General features: G+C 42.5%; 1 protein-coding gene across 1 annotated transcript in view; it reads left to right on the forward strand.

Annotated features, from left to right (window-relative positions):
* The first annotated feature begins 2,522 nt into the window (after window positions 1-2,522).
* The window catches only part of sdc2 (syndecan 2), a 48,311-nt gene continuing 33,660 nt past the window's right edge, over window positions 2,523-17,173 (forward strand). Inside the window, exon 1 of the mRNA XM_073482903.1 lies at window positions 2,523-2,993. Coding sequence (XP_073339004.1) covers window positions 2,934-2,993 — 60 coding nt within the window. The 5' untranslated portion in view covers window positions 2,523-2,933. The remainder of the gene's footprint in view (window positions 2,994-17,173) is intronic.

A 17,173-nucleotide genomic window follows, 5' to 3' on the forward strand; every position in this document is an offset into this window, starting at 1 on the left:
TTTGCGCTGCATATCTTGCGAGCAAATTTGAGAGTAGAATCTGTCTTCTCATCTAAATCTTGTCAAGAAAGCCAATATGCACATTTCCCCAAAACACCTTTTGTGTATTTAAAATTATTTGTGTGACTTTTTAGTTGACTTATCTCCAATCACCAGTGGTGTAAAGAGTTACCTGTTGAATAGATAATACTATATATTCTTTTCTTCATCACCGCATACAGTAGGATTTAAACCCAGTAAACTCTGAACTTCAACTTGAACTACCACTGGATTTTGTATAACTTAAATGTTGGCTTGTGTTATCATCCATTCACTGCACTCCTCTTTGAGTAAGAATCACAATTGAACACCAGTGAAGTCTCCTCATAAAAGCTGCACAATGATGATTCGCTTCAGAGATAGAAATATTCTTGTTCATCAGCTGGCAGAACGATTCAAGTTGCCTTTCAACATTCCTCAAAGTTTGTCTTTTTCCAAATGAGAGATCCAGCAGTGGCACTAATTAGCAAAGCTTTATCATTCAGCTGTGAATATCTTCACAGGGTAATTGGTTAAAACGTGTCAAGGGTGTGATATCATGTCGTTGAGCTCAGCAGCGTATGCAGATACCACAGCGTGTACTTACCTCTAGCACCAAGGCGAGTGGAGCATATTCACATTTCAGCGATATTATTATGGATACATGTCCGGTTTTTGGGGTGGACCACCTGCAGTATGTCTGTTTCAGTCTGTGTTACACATTCTCTGCATCTGAAGGAAGTCAACTTGTATCTGCACAACATATTTGGCCTGTAAGTGGCAAAGATGGTGCCTAAGGAATTTGATTTGGTGGTACTCGTGACCAGGAGAGTTGTCGGGTTTACTGTGGGTTGGAAGATTGTGCTTGATGGCTGCTAATCACAAAAGTGCCTCTCAAATCAAGCATTTGGAGCACATGTTTTAAAGCTAATCAACGTGCTCTGCAAGTCCATTTCTATCCAATGGGCTTCTTAAATAAAGTGATTATTGTGAAATATTAAATCGTTTAAATAACGTGCTTGGATCTATAATTTTGCTCCTATTATCTTCATTTGTCAACCTAAAATAATACATCTTTCATCCATCAGTCCGTCCATTATCTGTTCTGTTATTGTTTGTCGGGTCGTAACAACATATGCAGTATATTTGGACCTGTAGAATTGAAAGTTACTATATTGAGGTCTGAGCTTGCAGGATTGATTTTAAAAACCGTGAGGCATTAACGAATATGTCTGCGCATTCTTACAGACTTTTTAAGTTTTATGCACAGAGCTTTATATTTCTTATTTCTTTTATTTTTTTAAATGAAGTCCCCATCTACTTCCATTGTTTTATGAGAATGCTGCAACTCTGTTTTGCTGTGAAGCTCCAGAAATGATTTGTGGACAACAAAAACTTCCCCTGGCTTTCCATCAGCATGAGGGTGAATAGATAATAACTCAATTCTAATTTTCGGGTGAGCTTATCCTTTAATCCTGCGAGCGCAGAACCAATTAAAATGAACTAATCATTTACTCAAAACACTTCTAACCTGAATAAACTCGAAACCCTGGAAAGGAGATTAAAGTGGGGCAGAGGGTGGAAACTTACATACATGTGACCGAGGGCACAAATCAGGTGCACCTTTGTTATATTTGATTTTTTTTTTTACATTTTGAATCAAGTCTCCATCTACTTCCGTTGTTCATAAGAATGCTGCAACTCTGGTTTTGCTGTGAAGCTCCAGAAATGTTTTGTGGACTACAAAACATGACTGTGCATCAGCGTGAGGGTGAATAGATAATGACTGCAAGCACAGACCCGAATATAAAGAGTTTGGACATAGAAATCCTGCAGTAAACGCAACACTCTGTTGACTGTGGAGGAGCTATTGGCTCACAACACCAGCAGGGGGAGACTTTGCCCATTGATGGCTGAACTCAGCGGGACTGTTACAAAACTGATACAACTCCTTTCTGCTGTTTGACTCCAATGCATCTCTCACTGGATGTTGTGTATTTCATCACATGCTGAAATACAACAACAAAAAAGCGCCTGATCAGATGCGTTCACGGGATCTTTCTGCTGCAACAATGAACAGGGAGGCTTGAATTGTCATTCAATGAAAGTGCAGGAATCCTCATTAGGCTGCAATTAATGATCGTTATCTAGACGCGGAGATAAATGGCTCAATTAGCTGCGAGTTCGTTATCCGACCTCCCCTGCAGATAAAAAAAATAATACAATAATCAGCTGTGATTCCTATCAGAGCGTCAGTGGACGATGTAATTAGTTTGTTTTGATTGGTGTCTTATTATCGGTTTCCTGTGTTTTTTTGAGGAGGTGGTGGGGGGGATACTTCGTCGCAAGTTCTCGCGGTGTCACGGCCGAAAGGAGCGCACGCACTCAGCAGCGCGTCAGTCCCGTGCGCGCGCCTCTCTCTCTCTCTCTCTCTCTCTCTCTCTCTCTCTCTCTCTCTCTCTCTCTCCCCACACTTCGTCCTGGTTATTTTCAAGTGAGCGCTGAGGGAGAGAGCAGCGCGAGCGAGCTGTCTCGTGCGGATTTTTTTTTTCACTCACGCCAGGGCGCGCGGAGGACTTTGCAGTTAAAAATCAACAAAACAAACAAAAAAACAAACAAACAAACAAAAAACAAAACGTGATTATTCGTGCAGCTTTTACGTTTTTTGCAGTCAGGTTTAAAGACAAGAGAAGAAGAAGAAGAAGAAGAAGTGCCTGGAGAGAGCGAGGGGGGGAGGAATAACCCAAAACGCAACACGTATCCGGTGGGATCCCACTCCTGAGAGAGAGAAGCGGCAGGAGTTGGAGCGAAGGGTGCGAGGAAGGAAAGAAAAGAAGAAGAAGAAGAAGAAGAAGAGGGGGAAAGATTTGACGTTTCGCTCCTAACAACGCGTTTTTAATTGATTAAGAGGAATAATGAGGAACGCATGGATAATTTTGACCCTCGGGCTGACCGTCTTCCTCTCCGGGGAAACGGTAAGTTACAGTCTGGACAGCAACTACTTGAAAAACGGGGGTGATAGCCGTGGGGGGAGAAACTTGGGGTCTGCTGCTGTCTGTGCAGTTTGTTTGAGACGCACACACAAAAAAAACATCCACAGTTCAACCTGTGTGTTCGCTTTTTATCTTAAAATACTCCCACACATGTGTGGAACAAACCAATGAAATCTTAGTTTGGACAAGTTGGACTGTTTGTCCATTGAGTCTCTGTCTGACAACTGAGCAGAGACAGGCCTATTGCTGACTGCCACTTTGCCTATAGCAATTTTTCTCTATATCATATAAGATGCTGAATTATGCATGACGAGCTGGGATGGAGCCTGCAGAGGTTAATGTGATTATCTTCAACTTCAGTTTTTTCATTATTATTTTATGTCTCTGACACTTTAAAGGGACCATTATGAATGAAGTTCCTGCTTTTGAGCCTGTGAAGTCATTGCATCACCATTTTCGAGGAATTCTTTAGAAATATCACATGAAATTGGGACAGTTTTAGACTATATGACACCTGAATAGGTGGATGTGATCACCACGCTGACTATCAGAGTGCCTCTTGGCTGTGTTTCACCTGTTTAACAGTGATTTGTTGTTGTGATGCAGGGTTGTGCTCACTGAAATGGATGCAGTATCGAGTAAATGTCATACTTATTGGATCCATGCAGCTCACCAGACAGATGCATCTTTATTTTCTCCTTTATTCTGGCAATTACTGAGTAGTCGTGGCATTTAACTGGATAAAGCTCACCTGAGCAAACTTCAGAGTCTTATTTTCAACGTTTTCAGAAAGTTTTAAGCCAATATTTTGCTGCTCATTCCTCGGTCGTGCCTTCCTGACTTGGAGTGTGCATCACCCCTGCAAATTGGCCGGGCTGTACGACTGACAGATTTTGGCACATTCATGTGCAGCCCCTGTCATTATTTGTCCCCTCCTGTTGTTTCTCTGTGGGTTGTGACTTGTCGCTTGGCGCACTGCCTCCTCCTCTGTTGTCCAATTAGCTGATTCAGACACTGTTGTTTTAATGACTCATTGTTGTTGCGTGAGGTCACCCACCAGAGTACATTTTTCACATGTTTTCTATTATCTGTTTTCACACCACGGCTGTGTATTTGCACAAAACACTTAGGTTCTTTGTTTTAGTTTAACTTAATCGTGCATGCACAATAACCCGATGCACACCGAGTGAGCAAAGTACAGTCCTACAGTAGCACGAATAACTGCTTCAAAACTACCAATACAGTCGAAAAAAAGACTTTCCATAACAATTTAGAGTTTCACTAAGGAGGCATTTCAAGAACCATTGAATACACTTTACACAGACAATTCACACACACACATACACACACTTTAGCCCGATCAATATCTGCCTCCCCTTTATCGGTGTCCCCCTGAAGGCCTCGCTGGAACTTGACATGCGACATCGATTCTAAATATTGGCGCTTGTGTTGACAAGCGCTTGATAACCTGCTTCAGGCACATCTGTCCGTGCTTTAATTACCCCGTCACATCACAGCGGTACAGTGGTGTAACTCTCAGCGGCCCTAGGAAACAAATGAAAACTCGCCGCTCTTTCAAAAACAATTTCAGCACTGAAATAAGTTTTTTAAAATCCAGTTGTGGTTCATTTATTTGCCATCTTTCAGCAAGAGGTTGTTGCAGTCTCTCTGTGCTACACAACAACATGTAAGAATTGGCAACCTTTTTTGTTTCATACTTGAAACAAATAGGGGGCAACATAGCACCAGAGTAACCACCAACTGCTGCTGACTGTGGCTGTAGCTGGCGTTAGCGTATTAGCTCCGTTAGCCGTGCCGTTAGCAGTCCCGCCTCGGAGCTCAGGGAGTAGGGTAGTTTTGACATCTGCACCTCTAGCACAGGAGCTTTGGAGCAGGATGGACCACAAGCTAACTGGTTAGCATGCTTCAACTAAAATTGCCCCTTTTAAGGATGAGTTAAGGAGTCTCACAGCCTGAGGAAAGAAGCTGCTCTGGCGTTTTAGTCTGGTGGTACGGCAGTGAATACTTCTGCATCTTTTGCCAGACAACCACAGGGTGAACAGACTGTGGCTGGGGTGGTTGTTGTCTTTTAGTATCCTGGTAGCTGGTACCAGTGATGTTCTGGGCCGCTGTAGAGCCTTCTTGTCCTGGGCCGTCCATGAATCATGCCTGTTTGTGATGTAATGCTTTGACAATGATGCAACATGTGAGGTCTCTGCACACATTGAAGCCTCTACTTGAAAATACTGTTGCCATGCTGTTGTGTCTTTATCATAACTCTCATTAGATGAGGTCAACATGTGGAGCTGTAATGGCCCGCTGTCCTCTTTAACTCTTCTCTCCGACTGTTCCTGTGACGTTTTTCCACCCCTCTGCTTCCAAGAACTTTTATGAACGAAGGGGAAGAGTTTGGCCGGGCTCAGCCTAGATGTTGTGGTCTGTAATTTGTGTCATGTTTTGGTGGGAAGCGTGGGTGTCCACCTCCCTGTACGTCTGTGATTTACAGGGGGGTTCTGAGTGCTGCCTCGCACTATGATGCTGGACTCAAAAGAAAAGCACCTCAGGAGGAGGACCGGGTTGGGAAAGAGAGTCGAAAGAACATGGGAAGTCTTCTCAAGTTCAACAAAAAGGAGATTTCATACATCTGTTTATTTTTTCCTCCGCTGTGTTTGTTATTGACCGATCCCATTTGTGAGGATGATGCAGGGTGAAAGCTGTCTTATATTCTTTTCTCAGAAGGGCAAGTGAGGTTGGATCGCTGTAATAAACTATCCTCAAATAGTCAAAAAGAAAAGATACTCTAAGCCCGAGCAAATCCCTTGTATTATTTCAAGGGTGAGGAGGCCAAGGCGCCGAATATAGGAGTTCAACTTGAAGCCTTTGATGGCTTTTCAAGGGAAGGAAGAAGGTGCAGGCTGTGTATTGTGAGGGATGTATTATCTATCAAAGTCCCGTAGAGGTATTCAAGTTTCATTTTTTGGCTTGGATTCTTCCTTTTTTGTGTGTCTGCTGATTTGCTGGTAATGAAATGAACAACACAGACGCAAAAGCTGACCTTCATTTCAACTTTAAGGCCGTCTAGTTTCTTTTTTTCCAGACAAGCACACACACACATCGATGCATCGAGACACGTCATTCACTCCCGGATGCACCGAGAAAAAAATAACCCATACAACTCTTAGCTTTTTATTGATCCGAAGGCCGTATGAATCCTAAAAGCATGTTCATTTCAACTGTTCCTAATGTTTTTTTAATTCTCCCACCTCCCCCCTTCAAGGCCGCTGAACTGAATGCGATGCCTCACTCGGTTTTGTTGTACAGCACAAGGCTTTCAGACGGAGCCTGAATGAGCGGTGCACACTGGAAATGTTCTCTTCATTCTCAGACGATACGAGCAATATGCTTCATCTTGAGCACTTCACTCCACGGTGAATAAGTAAAACATCGGTGAACAACATATTTTGTCAGTTTTCATTCTGCGCAGAGGAAATGTAAGGACCGAAAGGAAAAATGCGCGAGAACAGAAATTACCAAATAAAGGATGTAATAGGTAAGGTAGCAGAGAAATGACAGGATGCAGTGCCACACAGACAGAAGCCGAGGCCAGATGCTGTGCTGTGACTGCAGCTTCTCCTGCTGTATATTTAATGACGCTCTTTTATTTTGCATTAACCTAGAATTCGTCAAACTGACGACACACAACCAGCTCCCCCTGCATGAGACCGCTTGTGTTTTGTCTGACTGTGAAAAAGCCTCTGCTTTCCTTTTTTTCCCTCTCCTAATAAATCCGCCGCTGACACACATGGGAACGCCGAGTTTTCTTGCCTACCTCCTCGCTGGTGTCCGACCCTTCAGGGGGTGCATTCACTCGTTCCCTGTCTGCCAAGCATTATGCAATCACTAATGGACTCTACAGAAGGCAGGAGGAGGCAGGGGCTGCTGGACCACTGAAAGCACAACAGAAAACCACCACGCACCTCCCTCTTTTTTTTTTCCCCCTGAATCCATCTGTGTCCACGCATGAACTCCTGTTTTGTCACCATGCAGGCGCACACAAGTAGATAAACACACATCGGCACACATGGTCTCTCGCCTCGCCTGTGTTGTTTTTCTCTTGCCAGCATGGTCAAATATGCTGCCTGTCATTAGCACAGTGTCTTCTGCATTATGTTGTCTTCTGAAGCAGCAGGAAGGAATGAAAGGAGAGAATATAGATTGTCCTTTTTTTCTTCCCTTTTTTTTTTTCTCCTTTCCATTCCCTTAAGATGTGCATTGAATTTGCGAACATCTGCAGGACGTATGTGTGTTTTGAAAGGCTTTCCTCTCTCCTCCTCCTGGCTCTTGTTGACGAGTTGGAAGAGGCTCTTACTTTGGCAGGGACTTTTGCATACTAGTAAAGACTCACAAATAGTCCGACTCTGTTGACTGTGCATGTTGTGCGCCTGAGTTTATGGCCGTGTTTAAAATACACTGTCATCCCAGCCACCAAGGCGTAGGGAAAATGCATTAGGGCGATGTGGCGCTGGTTAATGTTGGGCCGCAGCCACTTTAGCTCACAGACTGTCAGAGGCTGCATCGGTGGACAACAAAAGCCTCCGCATGTGCTTGCGGCCATCTGGATGAAAATATTTAGACGTCGCAGACCTGGATCATCACTCTGGCTCTTTCTTCCTCTTTTCCCACCCTCTTTATTCGCCCTTTTAAGTAGCTTAGCAAATGGAAACTTCCTTGGCAGCACTGTGGTGGAGGGGATTGTGGTTGTGACAAAGAGAAATGGGGAAAACCCCTGTCTCAGGACGTCTGTTTTCTTCCTTTCTTTCTTTCTTTTTTTTTTTTTTTTTAACTGCCTGCTGCCTTCCAGTTTCAGTCGGTAGGAGGGAGATGAAGGAATAGGAGTGGGGGGAAGAGTGTGAACCCTGTCTCCCTTTTGGTGTTCAGGTTTTCCTGAGCCAGACAGGACCTGTCTGGAGTCTTTGCTGCGCGAGGTGTGAAAAGTGTCGAACTTGGCAGGGGGTGAAATGACGGAGAGAAACCCATGTGGTAAACGGAGTGCTACTAATGGTGTTTGGTATGTGACTACTGGACTGGTCTGCTTTGGTAACAGATTGTAAGAGTTTGAGGAATCTGCCCTTACTGTTCGTTTTCTAATTACTGTGAAAGACACGTTGTGCTTTCACAACGTGTCCACGTTGTGCTTTCTTTTTTCTTATTTGATTTTACGAAGAAGACCCGACTAATGTAGCATGCTGTTATCAAAGTATAATCACTGGTGTGAGATTACACTAATGTGTTGAGAGAGCTGAGACTTTTTTTTTGTTGTCAGATGAACAAAGAATACAAACGAGTCTATACTCATGGAAAAGAATAGCTTTGACTGACATACATCACATTTAATCAGAATCATCCTACATCAATCTGCTACTTTCAGTCATGTAAAGTAGGGTTGCAGCTAATGATTACTGTTGTTATCAATCAATGGAATCATTTTCTCAATTATTATCATCTTATCAATTATCTCAACTAAATGATATACAAGAGTAACCACCGTTACATTGTCAGTGTCTTCCATGTCGGTACCAGATCCTTGTCAGCTGCCTGACCTGTGCTGCACGTGTGCGACTCTCAACAGAGATGAGAAACATGCAAAATGTCTCACTCCTTTGTTACTTCCATCATCAGTCTATTATTGATTATTGATTAAGGGTTGGGTACTGAACTTGAGACCGAAATACTGTTTGTTTTTAATGCTCCTTCTGACAGTTCCTTATATTTTTGATGTAGTCCAGTACTGTGCTGATATTCCATCTGTTTCCGCATTTCAGTCCAGGTATCCAGGTTGAGTTAATTGCACAGAGAGTTTCCCTGGCTACTTCCAGGTCTTTGAACAGCTTCCTCCTTTTGACGCACCTCCGGGCATTTTTACATACCTACCTTATTTTAGTAAGTTTGTGTTTAAAAAAAATCTGCCTGTATTCATGAGAAAAACAGAAAATCCTCACATTTGAGAAGGAATCATTACTGAAATCACTGAAACGATTAATTGGTTCTCAACACGGTTGCAGATTGACTTTATATTAGTTGTTGAAGGAAGGAGTTTATATTGTCCAGAGACATCACAGCACATAAGAATTAGGCACATTAGGCAGCTTTCCCTGTTCCTTCCTTTCCTTCAAATCTGTGTTAAATGTTATTAGCGTAGATTGTGGTCAGTTCAGGTTTTGTTGGTCATCTTGTTAAAGAATGAAATGAAATCGAATGCTGCTTGTGAAACTGTCACTGTTGACTTTGTTCTGCTGAATAGACAACGATCTCAGGGCCAAATGCCTTCCATCTGTAAACTATCCAAAAAGAAACGCCAGATATTTGCAGCCATGACGTCAGCTAGGTTTCTCCAGCCTGAAACTCCCAAGATTGCTGTGGAAAAAACGGCACGCCACATTTAACACATCTGCGCTCACTCATATTTACGAGCACGCTTTATCGTCTCTAAAAGGCGCCAAATTGATATCTGCACTGGCGTTTCTCCAAGCAGAAAAATGTGCTTCTAATGTCTGGTGTTTCCATTACTTCCCCAAAAATCTCAAGTCAAAACGGCATCAAATGAGCTAAAGCGTGTAAATCATGCTCTCTATGCAGGGTGTATCACCAACCGCAAATTATACTCCATGCATTCACTTAATTTAGAGCTGTTTTCATGAGAAACCTTCGAGACTCCAGAGGGTATTTGGGGAAGCTGATGAGCTGGAGAGGAGAATTCATTAGTGAACTTCCCACATAGCACATAGCACTTCCTCATGCTGGTGTGTAAACTCATCTCATTTTAGTGAAAAGCAGTGACTTTAAAAGCTCCGGTTGAGTGCTCATGAATATTCATTACTGAGAGGTATTGAGAGAGCTCACAAAAAGCAGGAAGTAGATGTGTTTCCATCCCTGTCTCCACGTGGGTAGTCTCGGCAGACTCCTGAATACTTTCAGCCTTTAATAATTTCCTTCTGAGCGCATAACCTGTAATTTAATAATAAGCCAGTTTTTTCCATGCTCAGAAAAATGTGCATCCGTCTCCATATTCCTGGCAGAAACAAACATGAGTGGTATTTTTGGATCCCAGTTTGATTTCAAAGGCAGTTGTAAGTGCTGACTTTGCTGAGGTTTGCTTCATTACCTTATTTAGATTTGGTGGAACCGTGATGTCACAACCCCTAGATCTGTGTCCAGATGTTCCCGTGTGCTGTTGTGGCAGTCGTCTGATGTTTGAAAGTCTAAACTGTGACCACACCATCAAACCAGTCCAGACAGTGACTCACACTGTAAGGCTGAATGAGCTAACAGTGGTGAAAAAGGGGGCAAATGTATAAAAGGGACATTGGGCACAAAATTAAAAGAAAATACTTTGAGTGGAGTTTCATTTGCGACGGAGAATCAAACTGAGGGCCTTTTCACACCAAGTCTGAAACTAATTAGTAGTGTGTAATCTGGAAAAACAAGATTTTTGCCGACAGGAATCCTTTTTTCCATGCAAAATGATTTACAGGGGGAAAAAGTAAAACATATATTGTGAAAAAAAAAAAGTTAGGACAACTTAACAGAGTGGCATATGTATCAGCAAAGATATTGTTAGTATGATCATCACTTTTGGTTATTATTCTTACAGGTTGTCCTTATGGGCATGATTTGATATTGCTGTGTTCCTGGAACATCATAATTAATGTTGCTCCAGGACCATCATTGCAACTGAAGCAAACAAAGTATTTTTGTTGCCTAAACCCAACAAAGTATTTTTGTTGCCTAAACCTAACCAAGTAGTTTTGTTGCCTAAACATAACCAAGTAGTTTTGTTGCCTAAACCTAACCAGGTGTTTTGTTGCAAAACAGCAACAGAAAACTGAAATTAAGATGGAAAATAACAAGTGAACGTGGCGATATCAGATTGACTGTCTTTAGAAATGCAAGTAATAATTATTTTATTGTCCATTACTGTGCTTGTTTTTGTTTTCTCAATTTATTGTTGAATGCTTTAGATACAAAAAAATAGTGAAAAATGCATCCTGAAGTAACTTTTTTTTGCCCAACCAACAGTCCAAAAATAAAGATATTTAGTTTACTATCACATAAGAGGGAGAGAAGCAACACATTCTTCATATTGCAGAAGTGCAACCATCAAATGATTGCCCTTATATTAGTACCTCTGCTTAATTAATTGTCAAAATACTGTCAGATCAATTTACTCTTCATCAGTTAATTTTATTGTTCCAGCTGTAGTTGTCTTACATGAAAGGAAAACAAGCAATGTATTACATAACTGAAACAGTTGGCATCTTTTCAACATCTTGACTGCTCTTATAAACTCTGTTGGATACTCTGCACTGTATGACATTTTGATGTTGCGACTCTTTTTCCCAAACTTCATGTCTAAGAGTAAGTTTGACACACACACATTAAGTGTATAGCCCCAGGTGAAAAACCGCAAGCCTCATCATACCACAGACTGTCTCTCTGCCGTGGTTGTTAACATGATCACAGGCACTAATGTGGCGATTCTACCAGGCGAGTTAATCTTTACTAATGCATTCTGTTAACAGCCATCTGTGTTCTCAACGTCGACTGTAAAGCCTTTCAGCAGAGCACCAGGCAGCGTGCAGCGCCCCAGCAGTCACTCCTCCATTACGCCGAGGGATTGGGTTTATTATTCAGCCCAGAGAGGCTTTAGACCAGAGAAACCGTGTCAGATGGAATCCATTTTGATTTTAAATGCAAATACCGCTGACATGCTCATTGCCGGCGCTCTCCTTTCGGGCGCGACCACACGGCCCTCTTGATGGGTGGAAAATTTAAGGGAGGGTTCTCTAAACAAACAAGAGTCAGCCAGTCAGACTGTGTCGTGTCCACAGTCAGGTACATGGTTGACCCTTTGACCCCTTTACTGGAAATCTCTTTGTGTGTGGTTGACCGCGTCGCAGGCTTTACTGTGCTCTAGGTTTGGAAACTGAATAGTTGCAAAGATTTTAAACATATCCTGAAGTTAAAGTACAGACATTTGAGGACATAAACCAGCTTTAACACTCCATCTCTCTCTTTTTGGGTTTCTCTATCTCCCTCGCTGTCACCCTCTCTCCCCAACTCTCTCCCTCTTACTTCCACCCCTCCAAAAATAAGCCCTCTTGACAGCGACATCAGCCAAGGTCACAGCTTCACTTATAATCTGTATGGTTTCAATGCTATGCCTAAACCGGTTTTCATGGTATAATGGAAGCGGGCTGGCGGGGTGCAAAGCTTGATTACTTTGATGATGATAATTTGTTTAATCAAGTGATTGGGTGGGTGAGTGCGAGTGGGATAGCTGCATGACCGCCACACTCCAGACTCAGCAGGGTATCCTCTCTGCCTGGGCAGCCAGCAGTAGCTGGAGCCTCCAACGCAGTCTCTGCAGGGGTTTTCTGATTTTTCACAAAGAATTAAACAGGGAATATAAAGAGAATAAAGGATCTTCAGGCGTTTTAAGCAGCTTTAAGCCTCATAGCGTTTAGCTAACTCAAGGAATCATCTCTTGTATCCAGTAGTGCTGCTCAAAAATCCTTGAAACGATTGTAAGTGTTCACAGGGACAAGTTTGTGGAGTTTTTCGACCACTAGCAGCGCTATGGAGGAATGTTTTTATCAGTGGATCGTTGATAAGTATATCAGGATTGTGCACAGGTTGCCATTTACATGCTGTACTGTAGTAAACATAGATGTAAACCATGCCAGATTCTTCTTTTTTTATTTTTTTTTTTAATCTGCTTTTATGAGGAAGGAACACTTGTTGGACTTCAGTGATCGTCAGGGTTCGGACAAGCCAATGTTTTGAGTTTAAACGCCTGTTTTGGTCGCCACAAACACAGCTGCATGTCCCAAAGTCTCCTTGAAAATATCCACTTGTGTCATGTTTATAAATGTTGAAGCGCTGTCTTGAACAGTGGTCACTGGCTTGGCAGCCTTCTTGCCTGTAAGTCCACCATTATCTTCGCTGCATGGAAAGCTTGCGTTACAAACTAGGAACATGGAGAAGGAGTGTCTGCAGGGAGCAAAAGTCTAATAAAATGCAAGGAAAAAACAGAAAATGTCGGCCTCTGCTGCCTCGACTTGACCGTTCTTTTTTAAATCTTCCATCTTATGAGTCCTTCTTATGTTGTTAAAGTAGTAATACTCTTCAAGCCAAAGATCAGAATGTTCTGATCATGCAGTTTCAGTTTTGATGAGCAAAAGGTCTCTCTAATGACTCCCATTGTCATGTGATGAGAGCTGTACACATTTTGCTGAGTTTCTCTCTTCCTCCCTGTGGTTACTTCAGCTCTTGCTGGCTTTAGAGACTCTATTTTACAGTCACTGTGGAGTGACATTGTGGCATTCTGCTTTTTTACAATGTGCATCTGATGAACTCCTGTGACCTTACCACATCTGTTTGAACTGCCTACGCATCCACTGCGTCGACACACAGCCACTGAAGATGCCTTTTTTGAAGATGATTTCTCACTCTAGCAGCCTCTGCTTTTGTTTAATGTGGTTCCCCTTCACTACGTGTGACTTTGTGACCACAGGATCCTCTGTAACAAGTTTTTTTAGACCTGCAGTGCAGAAGCAGCTGGAGACATCTGTTGCTCGGTGGGTTTTTTTTGATAGTGGCTCCTCTTCATCGCGGGATGCACCACCGCAAACCTCTGGTCGCCAGCTTTCACAGCACATCCGTGTCTGTTCTTACTTTAAGACTTTACATGCGCATACCATCGATTAGAGCTGTCTGTTAACTCGCCTTTTGATTTTTCTCACAAACGCTCGTGATGCCTCTCTTGAGACCCCAGCAAGGGAGGTGGTAAAGTAAAAACCCGGAGCACAAGGGTGGAGCGCCAGTCGGCCAGCGTCTTGTGTTGTTTCTGGACCTTTCAGGAAAGCCAGACTGCAGTCTTCAGAAACCACACATTCTTGCAGAATTGCAGCAGAGGGGATGAATTGGGAAAGGCTGTGTTGTGAGGAAGGGCGCAGAGGTTTGGCAGACACATTAAAAGCCATTTTTAGCTCGCAGGAGTTTTGTTAGTGATCTCTGTCCCGCATCCAGTTGATGTGAAGGATTGGGCCCTTGCTAATTGTGTGTTCTCTCAGTTGAAAGTGTGTTTTATGTCTTGATAAACTGGCACTCTCTCAAAGTCCCAGCTTATTCTTCCACAGAGTCATTAAAGATTGAAAATGCAGCCGCACTGTGTTCCAGTGCTGGGCTTATTTTGGTTGCCAGAATTCAATTATTTACACGGGATGGAACATGAATAAGAATTTTGCCCCATCATTTTTAAACATGAGCCAGGGGCTATAACACTTTTACTTTTCCAAAAAGTCACACGAAATATCCCCAAGAAACCAAGACAAGATGGTTTCTGCTGCAACATCAGTGATTCACACCTCATCCTCCTCACAAAGTGTGAGAGTGTGATCTCATTTTAATTTCACAGAGTATAAAAAGCAGGCACATCTCACAGGAGTCTTTCCAGTCCAGCGCTAATCAAAGCTGAACTGCAACATGTAACGCACCCTGGAGGATATCGTCACCGTTTACATGCCGGCCCTCTGTTGTTTGTCTGATAAGAGAAGAATGCATCGCGCATCAAGCAGCTGGCCTGCATGTGTAAGACATGGAAGCATTTTTCTTTTTGTTGTGGAGCAATTTGTTTCAACAAGCACAGGAACTGAGCGGCCGGAGCTGCGGTGTTCCTGTCAAACATCACTCACACACACGGAGAGAAGAATCGCAGATGTACATTACGATGACTTCCTCTTGTCACGTGTGATTGGTGTTTGGTGCCGTCTTTTTGATGCATTCTCCAAACAAAATCACGTTTGTTGTTGAAACGCTGGGTTTATGAGCTAAAGGAAGGGGTCCAGAGCGCTGCAGTCAAGCTGTTTGTTCATATACAGTATATGTTATACAGTATATTTAGTATGTTTACTCCTTCTTTTGTTTAGGTTCAAACGAGGGCTGCAACCCAAAATTATTACCTTTTCCCCCTTTTTTTTAGCACAAAGCACAAAGAAACATGCATATCTGTACAGTAATACAGGGCAAGCCAATATTGGCCTATTATAGCTATATCGATGTAGACATACACTGTTTGTTGTCCTGTATGAAAACTTTTTTTGAGGTTTTATTGCAGAAAAAGATGCTTGGGGTAATTTATGATTGTTAAATTAATGTTTCAGTGCACTGATGTCCTTTTAAACAGTATAGTTCATTGTTAAAGGAGTATTATTATGCATTTTCAGGTTCATAACCTTATTTTGGGATACTACTAGTAAGTAAGTCAGTTTTCTCATACTGTCCAGTGCTGCAGCACTGTATTCCCCCTGTCTCTAAGGCCCCTCCTTTTGAATACCCAGTCTGCTCCGATTGGTCCTCTCCCACATGCCTGAACCAGCACTGCTCACCGTGTCTCCGGTCAGAAAATTATAAAATTTGAGAAGCTAGAATAAGCGGAATTCTTTGCTTTTAAAATTGAATCAACCCTCAAAATCATTGCATATTATCTTTCTGTTGAACAGACAGCTGCCGAAATTGTCTGTGCTGCTGCTGTAATGCCTAAACGGGTATTGACACCATTACATGAACAGACCTCGTGTTGCAGTGGGCACACTACAGCGGCGTTCACATGCCAAGATTGAGATTTAGTTCGGACCACGTTGCTAAGAGGACTGAAACGCTCTCTTGCCACAGCAGGCTAATCTGCAGCATCTGCCAGCTAAACCTCAGGTGACTCTCACACGCTGTTAATCCACACAGGTGACCGTGTCACAGTCCAGTCAGTGTTACAGTCCACTCTGTGCCTGAAATCTGAAGCGGGACATCAGGATGTACATATAGGTGCATTAGTGTGGCTATACAATCAATGACTATATTGTTTGAGGTAATCCTGGTTTTACAAGCTTCAGTATGGGGCTCAGCTCTATGATGGTGGGCCCTAAAATTTACTGCAGGAATTAAACCATTACATTGTAAGGAATTCCTTTGTCTCCTTCTGAAGATATTTTAGGTTGGAGTTTTCATATTGATGCAGACATGAGATTAAAAAAAACCTGTGTGGTTGTGGACCCTACACTGAGTCTGGCACACCGCTCAGCTCCCGCACCCATAATTAGACAGTGTCATTAATGTGCAATTACATGAGTCATGCTTAGCCCACGTTGGATGTAGTCAGTGTTTATACTTGAACCCACCAGGAGAGAGCTGCCCTTTTTTATTTGTCGTGATGTTGCCCATCTCTGTCCGGCTTCAAAATGCTTTATGATATCGCCACAAAAGTCATATCAGAAGCTAAAAGGCCTAAAATGTTTAAGGAGTCCCTGAAATGAGTTAATCATCAGTTTAGTCTTGAGGTCTACAAGCCTGTTATTTCAGAATCACAGAGGATATTGAAGCCATTTCAGGGCTGTAACACCATTTGGCACTTCTAGCACGTCATGACATTACAACACTGCTTATATTCATAATGTCACACCACAGGAGTACATTTAACATCTCTATACTGGAATAAAGCGTCTGTACTCTTCTTTCACAGAAAACCTTTTACATGATAATGTGTCACTAATTCAGTCAGTGGCTGATATCATATTTGTCTTTGCTTTGAATAAAGGAGGATTAAAGTGTCATCGGACGGACATTTATTCTCCTGAGGCTTAACATCCGAGCATGACACTAATAATGACCTGCACATCCACATCTGCAAGCCATTCGGCATTATCATGTGACACGATGGCCCAGACTGGATTAGAGCCAGAACACGGAGCCCTCTTCAAACACAACAATGCACCGAGGCCAGGAGCTGATTTGATTAAAGCGACAGTACACACATTGGTTTTGCTTTTGTTTTGAACTGGTATTGATCTATGACCTACTTTTCATTTAGGTCTAAGTCCTGACGTCAGGTCTGAACCCAATTCTGTCCTGTGCAGTCTCTCATCGAGCGTTTCTGAGACTGGTACTGTCATCTACTTTTCATCCATTCACTGTTAGATATTCACAACTGAATGGTTCATCTAAAGTTAAACATCAAACACTTTGTTAGCGTCCATAATATTGGAAGCCCATCATTCATTCATGAAGATAACAACCTTTAAAATAACCTTCTTGCACATGAAAAATAATCT

Source organism: Pagrus major, chromosome 16 (assembly GCF_040436345.1).
Source record: "Pagrus major chromosome 16, Pma_NU_1.0".
NCBI classification, from domain to species: Eukaryota; Metazoa; Chordata; class Actinopteri; order Spariformes; family Sparidae; genus Pagrus; species Pagrus major.